The following is a 20,491-nucleotide window of genomic DNA, read 5'->3' as shown; positions in this document are numbered from 1 at the left end:
AATTAACAATTAACTTTCTTTTGCAAAAAATTTACTTCAGAACCAATTTTTTTTATTTTCACAAGTGTTAAAATAGAAAATGAACCACAAAATTTGTTGTGCAATTTCTCCTGAATACGCTGATAACCAAAATGTGGGGGTAAATCACTTTTTCAGCGCACGGCACAGCTCGCAAGGGAGGTAGCGCCGTTTGACTTTTTCAACGCAAAATTGGCTGGAATTGAGATCGGATGCCATATTGCGTTCGGAGAGCCCCTGATGTTCCTAAACAGTGGAAACCCCCAACAAGTGACGCAATTTTGGAAACTAGACCCATTAAGCCCCAAGGGTGGTTTGCACGTTAATGACCGGGCCATTTTTTACAATTCTGACCACTGTCCCTTTATGAGGTAATAACTCTGAAACGCTTCCATGGATCCCAGTGATTCTGACATTGTTTTCTCGTGACATATTGTACTTCATGTTAGTGGTAAAATTTCATTCAAATAACTTGCGTTTATTTGTGACAAAAACGGAAATTTGGCGAAAATTTTGAAAATTTCGCAATTTTCCAACATTGAATTTTTATGCCCTTAAATCACAGAGATATGGCACACAAAAAACTTGCTAAGTAACATTTCCCACATGTTTACTTTACATCAGCACAATTTTGGAACCAAAATTTTTTTTTTTGTTAGGAAGTTATAAGGGTTAAAAATTGACCAGCGATTTCTCGTTTTTGCAACACCATTTTATTTTTACGGACCACATCACATTTGAAGCCACTTTGAGGGGTCAATATGATAGAAAATACCCAAAAGTGGCACCATTCTAAACACTGCACCCCTTAAGGTGCTCAAAACCACATTCAAAAAGTTTATTAACCCTTTAGGTGCGTCACAGGAATTTTTTGAATATTTAAAAAAAAATGAACATTTAACTTTTTTTCACAAAAATACTTCAGGTTCAATTTTTTTTATTTTACCAAGGGTAACAGGAGAAATTGTACTGCAAAATTTATTGTGCAATTTGTCCTGAGTAGGCTGATACCTGATATGTGGGGGGGGACCACTGTTTCGGCGCATGGCTGAGCTCAGAAGGGAAGGAGCGCCGTTTGACTTTTTCAATGCAAAATTGGCTTGAATTCTAATCGGACGCTATGTCACGTTTGGAGAGTCCCTGATGTACCTAAACAGTGGAAACCCCCCACAAGTGACCCCATTTTGGAAACTAGACCCCCTAAGGAACTTATCTAGATGTGTGGTGAGAACTTTGAACCCACAAGGGCTTCACAGAAGTTTATAACGTACAGCGGTACAATTAAAAAATAATTTTTTTCCACAAAAATGATCTTTTCACCCCCAATTTTTATTTTTCCAATGGTAACAGGGCCCTAAAAGTTATTGTGCAATTTGTCCTGAGTACGCTGATACCCCATATGTGGGTGTAAATGACTATTTGGGTGCATGGCAGAGCTCGGAAGGGAAGCAGCGCCATTTGACGTTTTTGGCTGGAATTGAGATCGGACACCATGTCGCGTTTGGAGAGCCCCTGATGTACCAAAACAGTGGAAACACCCCACAAATGACACCATTTTGGAAACTAGACCCCCCAAGGAACTTATCTAGATGTGTGGTGAGCACTTTGACCCCTCGAGTGCTTCACAGAAGTTTATAACGCCCGGGCGTGAAATTAAAAAAATCGTATTTTTTCCACAAACATGATCTTTTAGTCACCAATTTTTTTATTTTCCCAAGGGTAACAGGAGAAATTGGACCCCAAAAGTTGTTGTCCAATTTGTCCCGAGTACGCTGATACCCCATATGTGGGAGAAAACTACTGTATGGGCACATGTCGGGGCTCGAAAGGGAAGTAGTGACGTCTTGGAATGCAGACTTTGATGGAATGGTCTGCAGGTGTCGTGTTGCTTTTGGAGAGCCCCTGGATGTACCTAAACAGTAGAAACCCCCCCACAAGTGACCCCATTTTGGAAACTAGACCCCCTAAGGAACTTATCTAGATGTGTGGTGAGCACTTTGAACCCCCTAGGGCTTCACAGAATTTATAATGCCCGGGCGTGAAAATTAAAAAAATCATATTTTTTTTCCACAAAAATTATATTTTTGCCCCCAATTTTTTATTTTCCTAAGGGTAACAGGAGAAATTGGACCCCAAAAGTTGTTTTGCAATTTGTCCTGAGTAGGCAGATACCCCATATGTGGGGGTAAAACACTGTTTGGGCGCATGGCAGAGCTTGGGAAGGAGCACCATTTGACTTTTTCAACTCAGAATTGGCTGGAATTGAGATCAGACGCCATGTTGCATTTGGAGAGCACCTGATGTGCCCAAACAGTGAAAACTCCACTCCAATTCTAACTCCAACCCTAACCCCAACACACCCCTAACCCTAATCTCAGCCCTAACCCTAATGGAATACATTTTCTTTAAATTTTATTGTTTTTCCCTAACTAAGGGGGTGATAACGGGGGGTTTGATTTACTATTTATGGCGGTTTTTATTTTTGGCAGCTGTTGCACGCTAAAAGACCCTTTTTATTGTAAAAATAGTTTTTGCATCACCACATATTGAGAGCTATAATTTTTCCGTATTTTGACCCAACGAGTCATGTGAGGTCTTATTTTTTGCAGGACGAGTTGACGTTTTTACTGGTACCATTTTCGGGCACGTGACATTTTTTGATCGCTTTTTATTCCGATTTTTGGGACTCAGAATGAACAAAAACCAGCGTTTCATGAATTTCTTTTGGGGGGGTGCGTTTACACCGTTCTGCGTGCGATAAAGTTGATAAAGCGGCTTTATTCTTCAGGTCAGTACGGTTACAGCGATACCTCATTTAGGTCGTTTTTTTATGTTTTGTCAGTTTTATGCAGTGCAAACTATTTTATATAAAAAATAATTATTTCTGCATCGCTTTATTCTGCGAGCTATAACTTTTTTATTTTTTCGCTGATGATGCTGTATGGCGGCTCGTTTTTTGCGGGACAAGATGACGTTTTCAGCGGTACCATGGATATTTATATGCGTCTTTTTAATCGCGCATTATTACACTTTTTGTTCGGCAGTATGATAATAAATCATTATTTTTTGCTTAGTTTTTTATTTTTTAAGGGGTTCGCTAAAGGGGACAGTTTTATAGGGCAGGTCGTTACAGACGCGGCAATACCAAATATGTGTACTTGGTATCTGCGCTGCCGTGGGGGGCTCAGGGAAGCACGGAGGGAGCCCCCTCCCTGCCGATGCTTCCCTTTAACCCCCGGTACACAGCGATCGGGTTTGATCGCGGTGCACAAGGGGTTAACGTGTCGGGGCAGTCCGTGACCGCCCCTGACACATTGTGCCGGGTGTCAGCTGTGATAATCAGCTGACACCCGGCCGCGATCAGCTGCGCTCACCACGACGTACTATCCCATCCCTGGGAATTAAGTTCCAGGGCACATGGACGGGATAGTACGTCTCATGGCAGAAAGGTGTTGAGGAACTTTTCTAGATGTGTGGTGAGCACTTTGAACCTTCAAGTGCTTCACAGAAGTTTATAACGTAGAGCCGTGAAAATAAAAAATAATTTTTTTCCACAAAAATGATCTTTTCGCCACCAAATTTTTATTTTTACAAGGGTAACAGGAGAAATCATACCCCCACAGTTGTTGAGCGATTTTTCCTGATTATGCTGATACCCCATATGTGGGGATAAACCACTGTTTGGGCGCATGGCAGAGCTCAGAAGGGAAGGAGTACCGTTTGACTTTTTCAATGCAGAATTGGCTGGAATTGAGATTGGACGCCATGTCGCTTTTGGAGAGCCCCTGGTGTGCCTAAACAGTGAAAAAACCCCACAAATGACACTATTTTGGAAACTAGACCCCTTAAGGAACTTATCTGGATATGTGGTGAGCACTTTGAACCACCAAGTGCTTCACAGAAGTTTATAACGCAGAGCAATGAAAATAAAATAATCACTTTTTTTTCCTCAAAAATGATAATTTAGCCCGCTATGTTTTATTTTCTCAAGGGTAACAGGAGAAATTGGACCACAAAAGTTGTTGTGCAATTTGTCCTGAGTATGCTGATACCCCATATGTGGGGGTAACCACTGTTTGAGCGCATGGGAGAGCTTGGAAGGGAAGGGGTGCCATTTTGGTATTCAGACTTTGATGGAATGGTCTGCGGGCGTGACCCCGTTTTGGAAACTAGACCCCCCCAAGGAGCTTATCTAGATGTGTGGTGAGCACTGTGAACCCCCAAGTGCTTCATAGAAGTTTATATCGCAGAGCCGTGAAAATAAGTCTTTGTTTACTACAAAAGTGATTTTTTTTTTTTTTTTTTTTTAGCCCCCAATTTTTTTTATTTTCCTAAGGGTAACAGGAGAAATTAGACCCCCAAAGTTGGTAAATAGTGGAAACCCCTCAATTCTTGCTCCAACCCTAATCCGAACACATCTCTAACCCTAATCCCAATTCTAATCCTAATTCGCCCTTACCCTAATTCTAACCCTAATTCCAACCCTAGCCCTAATGGAAGAATGAGAAAAAAAAATATTTTCTTTATTTCATTATGTTTGCCTAACTAAGGGGGTGATGAACGGGGGGGGGGGTTTATTATTTTTTTTATATTGTTCACTATGATAGTTTATCATAGTGATCAAAATGGATCTGCCAGCCGGCAGATTCGCGGCGGGCGCACTGCTTATGCGCCCGCCATTTTCTTCCGAATCCAAGATGGCGGCGCCCACCAGAGGACGCCGGCGGGACACAGGACCACCGGGAGGGAATCCAGGACCACCGAGAGGTACAGGGGGGGATCGGGGACCCTATTTCTCCTCTGATGTGCGATCACATCAGAGGAAAGAGAAATTAAATGCAAAATCGCGGCTTTTTTTTTTGCTATCGCCGTTATAGGGTTAATAACAGCGATCGCAAAAGCGGGGTCATTAAAAACCGACCAGAATCATGTTCTCTGGGGTCTCGGCTACCCCCGGCAGCCGAGACCCCGGAAAAAATCCGACACTGGGGGGGCGCTATTTATTTTCTCCACAGCGCCGTGAATTAACAGCGCTGTGGCTTAAGTGGCCTTAATTACCGCCGTTAAAAGGCATATTGGCGGTCGTTAAGGGGTTAAAAGATGAAAAATGAGCTGTGATTGGTTGCTGTAAGCAACAGTTTTCTTTGTAGACAGTTGTGGTAACTGAGGCCTATTATTCTTATCATTTCTATGGTGTTATCGTCCTGTAAAGATGGAAATGACACAATTTATTACCATGCCAACACAGACCACCCTCTGACACAGACTGCAGGGGGAGCCCAGTATCACACAGGATATGATTAGATACACGGCTCAGCAGTCAGTATCACACAGAATAGGATTAGATACACAGCTCAGCAGTCAGTATCACACAGGATAGGATTAGATACGCAGCTCAGCACACAGTATCACACAGAGTAGTATTAGATACACGGCTCAGCAGTCAGTATCACACAGGATAGGATTAGATACGCAGCTCAGCACACAGTATCACACAGAGTAGTATTAGATACACGGCTCAGCAGTCAGTATCACACAGGATAGGATTAGATACACGGCTCAGCAGTCAGTATCACACAGGATAGGATTAGATACACAGCTCAGCAGTCAGTATCACACAGGATAGGATTAGATACACGGCTCAGCAGTCAGTATCACACAGGATATGATTAGATGCACGGTTTTTATGTGCAATATAATCATTATCATTTGTTACAACTAACCACAGTTGGTTACTATGCCCAGACAACTCCGGGCTCTTCAGCTAGTAACTTAATATAGTGGAAATGACGCTTTAAGGAAATATGGACCCCAGAAATAACTACATACATATTAATACAGAAAAGATGTATATCTTTGTACCGTGTTAGCCAGTAGATAGAAAAATATTCAGAATTGAGAGTCCTCAGTGGTTGATACCTTTTAATGGCTAACTGAAAAGATGGTAACACATTGCAACCTTTCGAGACTACTCAGGTCTCTTCATCAGGCATAGACTCAGTCTATGAGTCTATGCCTGATGAAGAGACCTGAGTAACCTCGAAAGCTTGCAATGTGTTACCATCTTTTCAGTTAGCCATTAAAAGGTATCAACCACTGAGGACTCTCAATTCTGAATATTTTTCTACTCGGCAGCACACACTCTACTCGCTCTCCAGCACTTCACTTAGAGCCACTTGCACTTTATTAATGGATCTCAGTTGAGGAAAAATGACAGTCTGCCTGCCGATGCGAATGTAACCCCCACAATCACTCTGTCTTTGGCTTGCAACAAGTGGGTGGGGGTCTCAATTGCATTGTGGCTCTGTAATTTTACCCTAAATAGTGTTCTCCTGTTTGTGCACGTATATCTGGGATCATAAAGAGACCGTTCCTTTTGGATAGCCGAGCCAATGATCCTGCTCGCCAAGGAAAGCCCCACTGCTCACAAGGCCTGCACATAAGTGACTCTGTGGCCTGTGCGCAGGCCTTCAGCCATAACAGTTCCTGCACACACTTCCGCTGTAGGTGTAAACAGATCGCGGGATGCAGTGACAGACAGGTGGCAAAGCAAGGCTTAACACTTTTTAATGAACAGGGAATACTCTACGCAGGGACGTAAAGGGTTAAACGGGAATAAACAGTCTAATTGCAAAAGGATGTGCAGAGTTCAGGAACAATGAATCGGGTAACGGCGGTTCTGGTGAAGTACTTGTGTCAGAAGATCCTCAGACTGACTCCTGCTGTGAAGTCAATAGCGCCAGCAACGGTTGACGTGGTGTCTTTTCCAATGGGGTCCTGTGGGCAACAATGCCTCGTCTTCTGGTGGCAGCGGTCGGTCTCCGGTACCTTCCACTGAGCCTAGTCCATATGCTGCAGTGGCTGACAAGGGTGCGGGCCACAGTCCTGTACAAGCCCAACGTGGCTCAGGAAATATAAACTGGCAAAACTCAGGGCACCAGTGTCAGTCCCGTACCCGGTCCCTCTAATGTGACACGTACGCTGTACTTACGGGCCCAAAGCGTTTGGCACCTTGTTCTCTATAGTCACTTGCACACTGCACCTCTCTCTGTAGTCACCGGGCACACACTGCATGTTCTCCCTCTCTAGTCCCCACTGCTGGCGGCAGGAGACGGCGGACGCTGGCCTGCACAATGCTGATGCTTCCAGGACGGAGCACTCCGTGGCTGCTGCTGAACACGCGGCTTCTGCTTCCCTGAGCACAGCAGTCTCTCTCGATTGCTGCAGCACGCCCGGCTTCTCTTCTGGCAGCGGTCCGTCTGCAGACGGGGGGGCCCTGTTGCAACGCCGATACGCAGTGGGAAGGGGAAGCGGAGCACGCCGGTCGCCTGACTGCACGCTGTCCTCTGTTTGCGCCAAACGCCGCTGCACTCACTTTTCCCTTTTATTCTCCGACCCCCTCGGTCAGGAGGAAGGTCTGCCTCGCTAAAGCTTCCCCCAGGCAACAGGGGATGTAGCCTCAATAGTTCCGGCAACCAGGTACCCACAGTTTGGTCGTCCCCCTTACATAGGGATCATTGCACATTGAAATCGCCCTGTGGTTTTGCTGCGATTGCAGTAAAATCTTCATGAAAATGCAATGTGGTTTAAATCCATGTAATAGAAGTATGAAATTGCACCCTCCCAATCTTTATGAGCCAGTACTTTAGAACTATGATCTCCCAACCTTTCACACATAGGGATTTTTCATATACGCAAAAATAAAATGGGGTTGGTGTCATCAGTATTTTTCTTGCATGGGTAAATAAATGATAAACCTCCCATTCTTTGCAATGTTAACCCCGTTACACTCTCCCCCCTTCCCAAGTCTGTTTGCACCTTCACGACAAGGCTAAATTTTACAATTCTGGCCAGTGACCTTTTATGTAGTAATAACTCTAGAATGCTTCAACAGATCCCACTGATTCTGAGTTTTTTTGTGATATATTGTACTTTATGATAGTGGTAACATTTCTTCTATATGACTTGCTTTTGTTTGTGGAAATTTGGCAACATTTTTGTAATTTTCAAACTTTTATTTTTTTCTACCTTTAAATCAGAGAGTTATGTCACACAAAAAAGTTAATAAATACCATTCCCCAAATGTCGACTTTACATCAGCATAGTTTTTGAAACATAATTTTTTATTAGGATGTTATAAAGGGTAAAAGGAGAAATTGCACCATTCAATTTGTTGTGTAATTTCTCCTGAGTACGCCAGTACCGCATATGTGGGGGAAAACTACTCTTTGGACGCACAGCAGGGCTTGGAAGGGAAGAAGTGCTATTTTACTTCTTGAATGCAAAATTTGCTGGGTTAATTAGCGGATGTCATGTCGTTTTTGGAAAGCCCCTTATGTGCCACAAAACCCTACAAGTGACACCATTTTGGAAACTAGATCCCTCAAGGAACTTATCTAGATGTGTGATGAGCACCTTGAACTCCCAGCTGCTTCACAGAAGTTTATAACGTAGAACTGTAAAAATTTAATTTTCCCACAAAAATTTTATTTTAGCCCCAATTTTTAATTTTTTTTCAAGGATAGGAGAAAATGGACTTCCAAATGTGTTGTGCAATTTCTCCAGAGTATGCTGATACCCCAGATATGGTCAGAAACTACTTTTGAGACACAGTGCAAATCTTAGAAGGGAAGAAGCACCATATTGAAGTTCAGATTTTGCTCGACTGGTTTGAGGGTGCCATGTCACTCTGGCAGATCCCCTAAGGTGCCAGAACAGCAGAACATCCCCTCCCTCCATAGGTGAACCAACTGTACAAACTACACCTTTCAATGAATTCACCTAGGGGTGCAGTGATCATATTGACACCACAGGTGTGTCACAGAATTTTATACCATTGGGCAATGAAGAAAAGAATAATTACATTTTTATCACCAAAAATTTAGCCTCAGATTTTACATTTTCACACTGGGAAATGGGTAAAAATGGCACCAAACTTTGTCCCACAATTTCTGCTCAATGTAGAAATAATCCATATGTGGCTGTATAGTGCTGCCTAGCCAAACTGCAAGACTCTGGAGGGACAAAGCACTATTGGCAAATGGAGCTCCATCCCTCCCGAGTCTCGCCACATGGCTAAGCAGTGCTGTTATACAGGAGGCATCCTGGAGCTCAGAATTTTCTATACAATGGGCTCTTATCACTATAGAAATGCCAAACGTGGACACCAATTGTGATTTAGACACATTGGGGCTCAGAAGGGAGAGGGCATCAATTTGGGAGCGGAGAATTTGCTGAATTTCTTTTGTGGGGGTGAAGGCCATTTCACTTTTCCAGAGCCTTTGTGCAAACTGTAACGTGGAAGCCCCCTATATTTCCATTCACAGATAACTGACCTGAGTGGGGACTTGCTTTTATTGTGAATGTTTTACATAACATTTGGTATCACATTTATCCACTGCTAAACGTTGAGCACTTACTTTGGGGTTTCACTTTAAATCTCTGATTGACGTAATTGAGATGAAACCCCCGAGGGATCCATTCACTATAATGAGGCAGCAGATTTACTCTGGACTCATTCTGGCCTCTGTTCAGCGGTGTGCTTTTTTTCAGAGGTGCACAAAACTGTGGTCAACGGCATCTTTATGAACTTCTAATAAAAAGATGGACATTGTCGGATCATAGGCCAGACTGCGTCCACAGTGCCTCCATCTGCCTCATTGTAGGGGATCTTCCGCCTGAATCACGTATTTCAGAAAACAACACGGAAACCCCGGTGTAAGCTCTCAGCAGAGAGCGCAGGATATATGTGAGCCGAGCTGCACAGCGATCTTTGGGAGGCAGAATTAAAAAATCAGCAGTAGGGGAAGAATTGTTTTTATTTTTTAACTCCGTTCCTCGTGCGTAATAATTGATTAGTTGACTTTATTCTTTAGGTCGGTGTGACTACAGCAATACCAGAAATATATATTTTTATTTTTTTTTGTCAAAGATGAATTTTTGCATCACTATATTTTGAGTTATAATTTTTACATATATTGTCTGACAGTCATGTGATGGTTTATTTTTTGTGGGATGATTTGATGTTTTTATTGGTACCATTTTTGGGCTCATGACATTTGATTACTTTCTATTCTGATTTTTGGGAGGCAGAATAAGCAAATTTGTTGCCAAGATCTGTCTGCGCATGCGCCGCCTCCGGTGGCCATTTTCCCGAAGGCCACAGCATCGATGCAGTGGAAGTGTGGGGGGCTCCGGGCTTTTAGAAAATGTCGCCAGAGCCCCCTACACCACCGAGCAGAGGTGCCTTGTTCCTTCTGCCTGCTCGCGAAATGCTGTGGTCGCAGCATTTAGGGGCTTAAAGTGCCGGTGCGTGCATTGCTTCTAGCACTTAGAGCAGGGTATCAGCTGACATCTCGTGGCTGTTGCGTGCATACAGTCTCTGTGTGCGCAAAATCACCAAGGATATAACCATATGTCCAAGATCGATAAGTACTAGGCGACCTGGACGTATGAATATAAGGTCGTAAAGGGATTGTGCCACAAACAAAAGTTGATTTTAATCCAGGGCTGTGGAGTCGGTAAGCCAAACCTGCGACTCCGACTCCTCAATTTCCCTTACACCGACTCCAACTCTGACTCCACGACTTCGACTCCCACATATATTGCTTATATTTAAGTGAAAAATTTATTGTAGTACAATGTGAACATCAGACATTTAATCATTTCTATGATCCAATTATCAAGATATTTAGATAGAACATAATATCTATTTATTGGAATACAACTTTAGAACACAAAAAACTAATAAATTGTAAATATGTAATACACTATATACATGTACATGTATACGGTACAGACCAAAGTTTGGACACACCTTCTCATTCAAAGAGTTTTCTTTATTTTCATGACTATGAAAATTGTAGATTCATTCTGAAGGCATCAAAACAATGAATTAACACATGTGGAATTATATAATTAAAGTGTGAAACAACTGAAAATATGTCTTATATTCTAGATTCTTCAAAGTTGCCACCTTTTGCTTTGATTACTGCTTTGCACACTCTTGGCATTCTCTTGATGAGCTTCAAGTGGTAGTCACCAGAAATGGTCTTCCAACAGTCTTGAAGGAGCTCCCAGAGATGCTTAGCACTTGTTGGCCCTTTTGCCTTCACTCTGCGGTCCAGCTCACCCCAAACCATCTCGATTGGGTTCAGGTCTGGTGACTGTGGAGGCCAGGTCATCTGGCGTAGCACCCCATCACTCTCGTTCTTGGTCAAATAGCCCTTACACAGCCTGGAGGTGTGTTTGAGGCCATTGTCCTGTTGAAAAATAAATGATGGTCCAACTAAACACAAACCGGATGGAATAGCATGCCGCTGCAAGATGCTGTGGTAGCCATGCTGGTTCAGTATGCCTTCAATTTTGAATAAATCCCCAACAGTGTCACCAGCAAAGCACCCCCAGACCATCACACCTCCTCATCCATGCTTCACGGTGGGAACCAGGCATGTAGAGTCCATCCGTTCACCTTTTCTGCGTCGCACAAAGACATGGTGGTTGGAACCAAAGATCTCAAATTTGGACTCATCAGACCAAAGCACAGATTTCCACTGGTCTAATGTCCATTCCTTGTGTTCTCTAGCCCAAACAAGTCTCTTCTGCTTGTTGCCTGTCCTTAGCAGTGGTTTCCTAGCAGCTATTTTGCCATGAAGGCCTGCTGCACAAAGTCTCCTCTTAACAGTTGTAGAGATGTCTGCTGCTAGAACTCTGTGTGGCATTGACCTGGTCTCTATTCTGAGCTGCTGTTAACCTGCGATTTCTGAGGCTGATGAACTTATCCTCCGCAGCAGAGGTGACTCTTGGTCTTCCTTTCCTGGGGCGGTCCTCATGTGAGCCAGTTGCTTTGTAGCGCTTGATGGTTTTTGCCAATGCACTTGGGGACACTTTCAAAGTTTTCCCAATTTTTCAGATTGACTAACCTTCATTTCTTAAAGTAATGATGGCCACTCGTTTTTCTTTACTTAGCTGCTTTTTTCTTGCCATAATACAAATTCTAACAGTCTATTCAGTAGGACTATCACCTGTGTATCCACCAGACTTCTGCACAACACAACTGATGGTCCCAACCTCATTTATAAGGCAAGAAATCCCACTTATTAAACCTGACAGGGAACACCTGTGAAGTGAAAACCATTTTCGGTGACTACCTCTTGAAGCTCATCAAGAGAATGCCAAGAGTGTGCAAAGCAGAAATCAAAGCAAAAGGTGGCTACTTTGAAGAACCTAGAATATAAGACATACAGTATTTTCAGTTGTTTCACACTTTTTTGTTAATTATATAATTCCACATGTGTTAATCCATAGTGTTGATGCCTTCAGAGTGAATCTACAATTTTCATAGTCATGAAAATAAAGAAAACGCTTTGATTGAGAAGGTGTGCCCAAACGTTTGGTCTGTACTGTGTATGTGTATATATATATATATATATATATATATATATATATATATATATATATATATATAATATACACACACACTATGACTTATCTCGGCTAAGATAAAGCCTAGATCCTTAGGCTACATTCACACTATGGGCGTAGTCAGGATCAAACCTAGGGGGGGGGGCAGAATCTCATACTGTTTCGCAGAATTTCATACTGCACACCTCAGCTGCTGCAGAACCTCATACTTCACACCCCTACACTTGAAAATAAAGCCTGCACCTTAAGAAGATGTGGTGATGAATGCAGTCTATTTATTCCAACTATCAGTTGATGTTACTGAAGACGAGCAATGCCTGTCCTGGGCGTCCTTTTGGGCAGCTATGAGGTGTACCTGACTGGTGCTACAAAAAAAAGGAGTGTTAGTCTGTGTGCTATCCGGCTTTCATTCTTTTTGGTACAGATAAGATATGGATAGACAGATATGGATAAATGGATAGATAGAGCAGATTTCTAATCTGCTTTTGCTATTGAAAACATCTATGAGCTCAAAAACCTTTCAGGTGATGCGTTTTTTTAAAAAGCTGATCTGCTTTTGCAACTGAAAAACGTATCCTCAAAAAACGCAGGAAAAACGCTGTGTGTGAATGTAGCCTTAGATCAGGAATAGAACAGTCATTTATAGGACATTTCATAACTTTCCCAAATTCCTATGAAAAAATATTCAGCATATTCTGCATTGAACTACTGTACCCAATTTATTATATATTTTAGGAGTCGGTCCATTTTATACCGACTCCACCAAAATGAGCACCGACTCCACAGCCCTGTTTTAATCAATAGATATTGGAAAAATAATTTCCACAGTCAGATGCCTTTTAAAAAAAAAAATGTTCCTGTGCTGAGATAATCTTGTAAATGTGCCCCTGCTTTGTACTGTGTAATGCTGTGTCTGACCATACAGGAGCATGATTTGTATATACCACAGCTCTAGGCAGGGGGGAAGCAAAAGAGAGGATACAGACATTACAGCAGGGGATCACAACTGATTCTTTGTGAAGTAAAACACAGCCTGTTTTTTAAACCATCTTTTACATCAAAGAATCATTTTGTATCCCATGCTATCATGTCTGCATAGTGTCCCCACCAACCACGAGATGTATGATCAGACTAAAGGCCCTTTTACATTTAGCGATGCGCCAGCGATCCGACCAGCAATCCGACCCGGTCAGGATCGCTGGTGCATCGCTAAATGATCGCTAGTGAGCTTTAATACAGAAAGATCTCACAGCGATGCAGCAGCGACGCAGCGCACGATACTCACCTTTCACACACAGCGATCCTGACGTCCTCCCGTCCGCGTCCACGCGTCGCTCGTCTCACACAGCAGGAAGCTGACGACGAGAAATGGAGCCGCCCAATCTCGCGCGATCAGCGATGGACAGCGGGGGAGCCGGTCGGAGGTAAGTATCACACATAGCGATATCGTTAGCGATATCACTATAACGACACAAAATCGGTGACGTTTTAGCGATATTGCTAGCGATATCGCCGCTATGTGTAAAAACCCTTAAGCCCTGTATGGTCAGACACAGCCATTACACAGTACACAGCAGGGGCATATTTATAAGATTATCTCAGCACAGGAGCATTTTATTTAACCCCTTAATGTCCAATGACACAGACACAGACCGTCATCAGACATCTCCCCTGCTTTGATGAGGGCTCAAAGCCGGGACATGTCAGCTGTTATAAACAGCTGACATGTGCCCGCAATAGGCGCGAGCGGAATCGCCATCCTCCCGCGCCTATTAACTAGTTAAATCCCGCTGTCAACGCTGACAGCAGGCATTTAAATAGCATTTCCGGCCGCCGGGCCGGAAATGACGTCATCACCGATCCCCGTCACGTGATCGGGGGTCGGCGTCATGTTGCCTGGACAACCAGAGTTATTCAAAACACCAGAATTACGTTTTTTTGGTCGCCAAGACATTGCATTTAAATGCAATAACGGGCGATCAAAAGAACGTATCTGCACAAAAGTGGTATCATTAAAAACGTCAGCCCGGCACGGAAAAAATAAGCCCTCACCCGACCCAAGATCATGAAAAATGGAGACGCTACGGGTCTCAGAAAATTGAGCAATTTTTTTTTTATTTTTTTTTTAGCAAACTTTGGAATTTTTTTTCACCACTTAGATAAAAGAGGACATAGACATGTTTGGTGTCTATGAACTCGTAATGACCTGGAGAATCATAATGGCTGGTCAGATTTAGCATCTAGTGAACCTAGCAAAAAACAAGTGTGAGATTGCACTTTTTTTTGCAATTTCACCGCACTTAGAATTTTTTTCCCGTTTTCGAGTACACAACATGGTAATACCAATGGTGTCATTTAAAAGTACAACTCGTCCTGCAAAAAATAAGCCCTCACATGGCCATATAGATGGAAAAATAAAAAAGTTATGGCTCGGGAAAGAAGTGGCGGGAAAAATGAAAATGCAAAACCAAAAATACCCCTGGTCGTTAAGGGGTTAAACACATCCAATTGTGGAAATTACGGTATTATTATTCCCCGATCTATTGATTACAATGAACTTTTGTTCATTGGAAAACCCCTTTAAATATGGACTGTTCACTGATGCCTTTCATGTGCTGTACGTGTTTTTCACAGACCTATAAACTTGTAATGGCCCTTTTCATCCATGATACTGGTAAAAAAACAGATGTCTCCTAGGGTTTTACACTGACACACGGTCCACCGAAAAAAAACATATACTACAACATACATGCAACATGGTAGTCTCAATGAACCATAACCAGTCCTCTCTCCCTTTCCCCATCAAAGTAGCCATACCCAAAGCCCCATTAACTGTATAATGACAACCAAAAGTCACACTGAGACCGTGTGAGACATCCAGGAATTCCCACCTGACCCCTATTTGGTATTCTTTCATCAAGCACTCCCACCACACTATCACGTCCAGCATAAAATGCCTCCTCCAACAGGGTAAACCATCGACACTCCAGATTGCTATACTTAATTTATCTGTAACCCCCCCCGCCCCCCAAGGCCAAATCTGCTGGTCTGTGTGGGGCTATTCACAAATGTCACCATCTGGAAAGCTTTTGTTCATAGATGTTTGCAAGACCTGGTGCTAATGCACTAAGCTAGCAGACTGCCGCGGGCCACACACCATAGGCACACAAGCCACATGTGGTACCTGTGCAATCTCCATTCCAGCCAATTTTGCGTTGAAAAAGTCAAATGGTGCTCCTTCCCTTCCGAGCTCTGCCGTGCACCCAAACAGTGTTTTACGACCATATATGGGGTATCAGCGTACTCAGGAGAAATTGCACAATAACTTTTGGGGTCCAATTTCTCCTGTTACCCTTGGGAAAATAAAAAAAAATTGGACCTGAAGTATTTTTTTTGTGGAAAAAAAAGTTAAATGTTCATTTTTTTTTTATACATTCCAAAAATTCCTGTGACGCACTTGAAGGGTTAATAAACTTCTTGAATGTGGTTTTGAGCACCTCGAGGGGTGCAGTTTTTAGAATGGTGTCACTTTTGGGTATTTTCTATCATATAGACCCCTCAAAGTGACTTCAAATGTGATGTGGTCCGTAAAAATAAAATGGTGTTGCAAAAAAGAGAAATCGCTGGTCAAATTTTAACCCTTATAACTTCCTAACAAAAAAAAAGATTGGCTCCAAAATTGTGCTGATGTAAAGTAAACATGTGGGAAATGTTACTTATTAAGTATTTTGTGTGCCATATCTCTGTGATTTAAAGGCTTGAAAATTACGAAATTTTCGCCAATTTTCTGGTTTTTTTTTTCACAAATAAATGCAAGTTATATCAAAGAAATTTTACCACTCTCATGAAGTACAATATGTCACGAGAAAACAATGTCAGAATCACCAGGATCCATGGAAACGTTCCAGAGTTATTACCTCATAAAGGGACAGTGGTCAGAATTGTAAAAATTGGCCTTGGCATTAACGTGCAGACCACTCTTGGGAGTAAAGGGGTTAAAATCTGTGTAATCCCGTCACCAACTATGGGACATAAGTGTTTGTAGGCATGTGCTGAGGAAGCCCCGGAGAGCAGTTCCCATATCACAGATGGATTCTGATGGCTGCTGTCCTGTCATTTCTTACAGTGACGCGAGCCGGAGCAGACTTTACCTATTTGATTGTGGCGCTGATCGGAGCGGGGATTACAGGTGGGAAGACTCCTTTTTTTTTTTTTTCCTTCCTCTCTGTAGCTATTATTGTGTCTGCATTTTCATTAACCGTTTTTTGTCATTGTGCAGGAGGACTTTTATATGTGGTGGTAAAGGAACTGTTTTCTTCTTCAAGTCCAAGTAAAATATATGGTAATGCTTTTGAGAAGTGCCGAATCCACCCTGAGGTGAGCACAACTCCTAAAGGGAGTTTCTAACTTATTAAAATTTGGATAATGGAGTGAAAAGAAAATGAGACATACCGTATATTATTTACCTGAAAAATCCCCTTCCACGCTGAATGATGATAATGTATGTAAAGCACTGTGAAATAAGATAGCACTATATAAGCAAAGCATAATAAATCTTCCCATCAGTCCATCCTGTAGCACTAATGTTCTCCAACTACCTATGTGACCCCTGCAGCCAATCACTGGCCTCAGTGGTGTAGTGGAACAGCCAGCACTTTTTTTTTTTTTTAACTTTGATTTTATTCAGTAATGCATTTGGGACGACATAACTTCACCATTGCTTTTAGATGTTGTACTGTTTACCGTTGTTTTGGTGTTGCCGTTTTACTGTTGTTGGAGCTGTATAGGTCTTGTGTTTTTTTGTTTTGTTTTTTTTTTTTTTGCAGGGCGAGTAATTTTCTGTACACTATTTTTGGATATGTACAACAGGTCACATTACATTCACTCCCCGAGCACTCTTGGGGTTACATTTGATTGCCAGTAGATGGTCCTCTACCATGACCCCAGACTTCGTCTTTCACTTCAACTTCCAGACGTAGTCTAAAAATGAAAAAAATGAAAGTATGAACTTTTTTTTTTTCTTCTACACTTCCTTTTCAGCATTGCTGGTGACTTTGGCCAGGTATTCGGTAACAAGGACCAGGACCGTAGAAAAGAACAAGCTGAGTCAAAAGTTGAGCTTTTTTAGTGTCCGTTTTGAATATTGAATGGCCAGAATTATGAAACAACTAATCCCATATGTGTATATATAGGAAGGAGAAGAGATCCCAATATTAATAAAAGCAATACTTTATTATAACACTTATTAAAAAGCATGTAAAACAATACATAAAAAAGCAAAAATGCAATGGGGACACCTCAAAACATCTCAAAAAAACTCTGCCTGAATGGTACAGTTGCTAAGGAAACCAAGGGTAAATATATAGCTAAATCGACATACAGTGCCTTACATCTGCATGCCACATGTTATAAGATACATGGCTAATACCATAATCTATACATTTGAACTGGTGAGGTAGGTAAATACCAGCATAATAGCAACCTCAAAATCCTTCAAAAATCAGATAAAAAAAATCAAAAGTTACCGGTATAAGGGAATGCATTGATAGAACATGAACTCAATGCAACCAAATATGTGCCTAGGCAAGGTAACTCCAAGGGCGATAAAGATAGATGCGAGATATATATATATATATATATATATATATATATATGTTGTGTAATGACCACTGTGTCCGCTAGGGGGCGCTGTGTGGATGTCCCAAGAGAGAGGAGTGGCAGAGTATGGAAGGACCGTTATGTATCTCAAGGTGGGTGGCCTTGAGATGGAGACTGATGCGTGTGTTGAGCAGCAGTGATACTGCGAAGTGCTGTGTCAATATGTCAGGGAGAAGTCTCCAGGTAATTAGGGAGATGGGTGAGCCTAGTTACCTACAAACCCACCCAGGGGGTGTGTTTAGTACACTATAGTAAAAGACTGAGTGTGTGAAAGACCTGTGATGAGGTCATAGCCAAGTGACCCGGTGGGCGTGGCTACGGACCATATATGGTGGCCAGGGTAGGTCACATGAGGTGAATGCAGGGACCTGTTTGGTCCAGAGCGGAAGGTCCCGCAAGGAGAGTTGTTTCCTGGCTCACAGCATGAGAGGTGGCTGTGAGCAATGGCGATGTGTGCCGGAGAGTTCCCTGGAGGGAACGAACTTGTGCGATGGTGAAGCCGCATGAGGAACCCTGACGGGTGAGATAACGCTGAGGCTGAAGAGCCTGCGCCATGGACATGTGCATAACCTGTGTGAGTACAGGATAACCAGAGTGAAGCTCTGTAATGGACGCTAAGCTGTTGTATATTGCTGCTGTGGGTTTATGATGGAGGAATAAACCGCATGGACTATGTGATGGCTTTATGAAAACCCGGTGTCGGGTGTGTTTTATTCGCTGCCAAGCGAGTGATCCCCTGCTGGCATGAAAGCGCTACCGCACTGTGTGTGTGTGTGTGTGTGTGTGTGTGTGTGTGTGTGTATATATATATATATATATATATATATATATATATTATATTATGACATACTAGATGGTGGCCCGATTCTAACGCAACGGGTCTTCTAGAATATATATGCAGTTTATTTTTGAAGATTTAATAATAATGCACCCCCAAATCCTGATATGTATGGTTCTCTCACCCCCAATCCTGATATGCATGCTACCACTCAACCCCCTATCCTGGAATGCATGGTCCCCTGACCCCCCAATCCTGGAATGCATGGTCCTCACCCCCCCAATCCTGGTATGCATGGTCCTTTTACCCTCCTTTTTGGGGTATGCATGGTCCCCTCACCCCCCAGTCCTGGTATGCATGGTCCTCTCACCCCCCCCAATCCTGGTATGCATGGTCCCCTTGTCGGGGTAGCTATTTAGGGAGGGCTAAATTAACCCTTCACGGTTGATCCAGTGATTTCCAAATTATTCCACAGAGTATTGCTAGCAACTCAAATGACCACACGGAGACGGGGGTCTCTGTACGGGAGGATCAAGACAGATCACTAAGCCCCTTTATTTTAGTCACTTCTTTTATAATATTTTGCTTAATTATGCAAAGTTCTCAACTACCAATAACATCATTTCACTTTATAAGCCAATAATATTGCAAGAAAACCGGAAACTACATATATGTCCGTATCCATATAGCATAGAAAGCAATATAATGGCATATTCTTCAGAGTTCTACACCCCCGCCTCCCTTATCTTGCACCTGATGGTAACAGTCTGGTTTCATGACAGTTTGAACTTTTACCTACAATAATTACAAAATTTATCTTACAGCAACAAAAACGGAGAAATGAAACCTTCAAGAAAAATGGAGAAGTGAAACTTCAGCTCTCATTTTAGTTTTAACACTTCACACCCTCACCCCCAATCCTGGTATGCATGGTTCCCTCACCCCCCCAATCCTGGTATGCATGGTTCCCTCACCCCCCCCCCCCCCCCCCCAATCCTGGTATGCATGGTCCCCTCACCCCCCTTTCCTGGTATGCATGGTCCCCTCACCCCGCTTTCCGTGTAGCCGCGACCAATCACTGCCGCGGCCCTGTGCAAAAATATTAAAAAATAAAAAAAAAAAAAAAGTTATTCTCGCCTTCCGACGGCCACCTGTCTTCTTTCCATGCGCCCGGCCTTGCGTTCCCAGTAATGCTTTGCGGCTTAGACCGCTGATGACGTCAGTCTTCTTTCTTGCTCTCGCGAGACTGACGTCATCAGCGGTCTAAGCCGCAAAGCATTATTGGGAACGCGAGGCCGGGTGCGTGGAAAGAAGACAGGAGGCCGTCGGAAGGTGAGAATAACTTTTATTTATTTTAATTCTCTTTTTTACAGATTAAGGCCTGCACCTGCCGCTGATTGGTCGCGGCCTGGCGGCCACGACCAATCAGCGGCAGGCGTAGCTTACGGTTACTAACAGCTGCGCCTGGCGGCCGCGACCGGTCAGCGGGCCGCGATTTCGGTTACAGACACGATAAGGCGTTTATATATAGATTTTCACCATCAAGGATATGGTATTAGGAAATAACATAAGACAGCAGTATCCAAGTAGGTAAGAATGCCTAGTCCCAATTAC

At 42.9% G+C, this 20,491-nt stretch overlaps 1 protein-coding gene across 1 annotated transcript in view; it reads left to right on the top strand.

The window, feature by feature from the left end:
• The window catches only part of TIMM21 (translocase of inner mitochondrial membrane 21), a 28,006-nt gene that overhangs the window by 1,924 nt on the left and 5,591 nt on the right, over positions 1-20,491 (top strand). The window contains exons 2-3 of the mRNA XM_073590004.1: positions 16,568-16,630; positions 16,721-16,818. Of these exons, the coding sequence (XP_073446105.1) occupies positions 16,568-16,630; positions 16,721-16,818 (161 nt within the window). The remainder of the gene's footprint in view (positions 1-16,567; positions 16,631-16,720; positions 16,819-20,491) is intronic.

The sequence above is a fragment of the Dendrobates tinctorius genome, unplaced genomic scaffold, assembly GCF_039654945.1.
Source record: "Dendrobates tinctorius isolate UK_male_01 unplaced genomic scaffold, ASM3965494v1 ptg000115l, whole genome shotgun sequence".
Lineage (NCBI taxonomy): Eukaryota > Metazoa > Chordata > Amphibia > Anura > Dendrobatidae > Dendrobates > Dendrobates tinctorius.
Note: the sequence above shows the minus strand (reverse complement) of the source record. Positions and strands in the feature narration are given on the sequence as shown.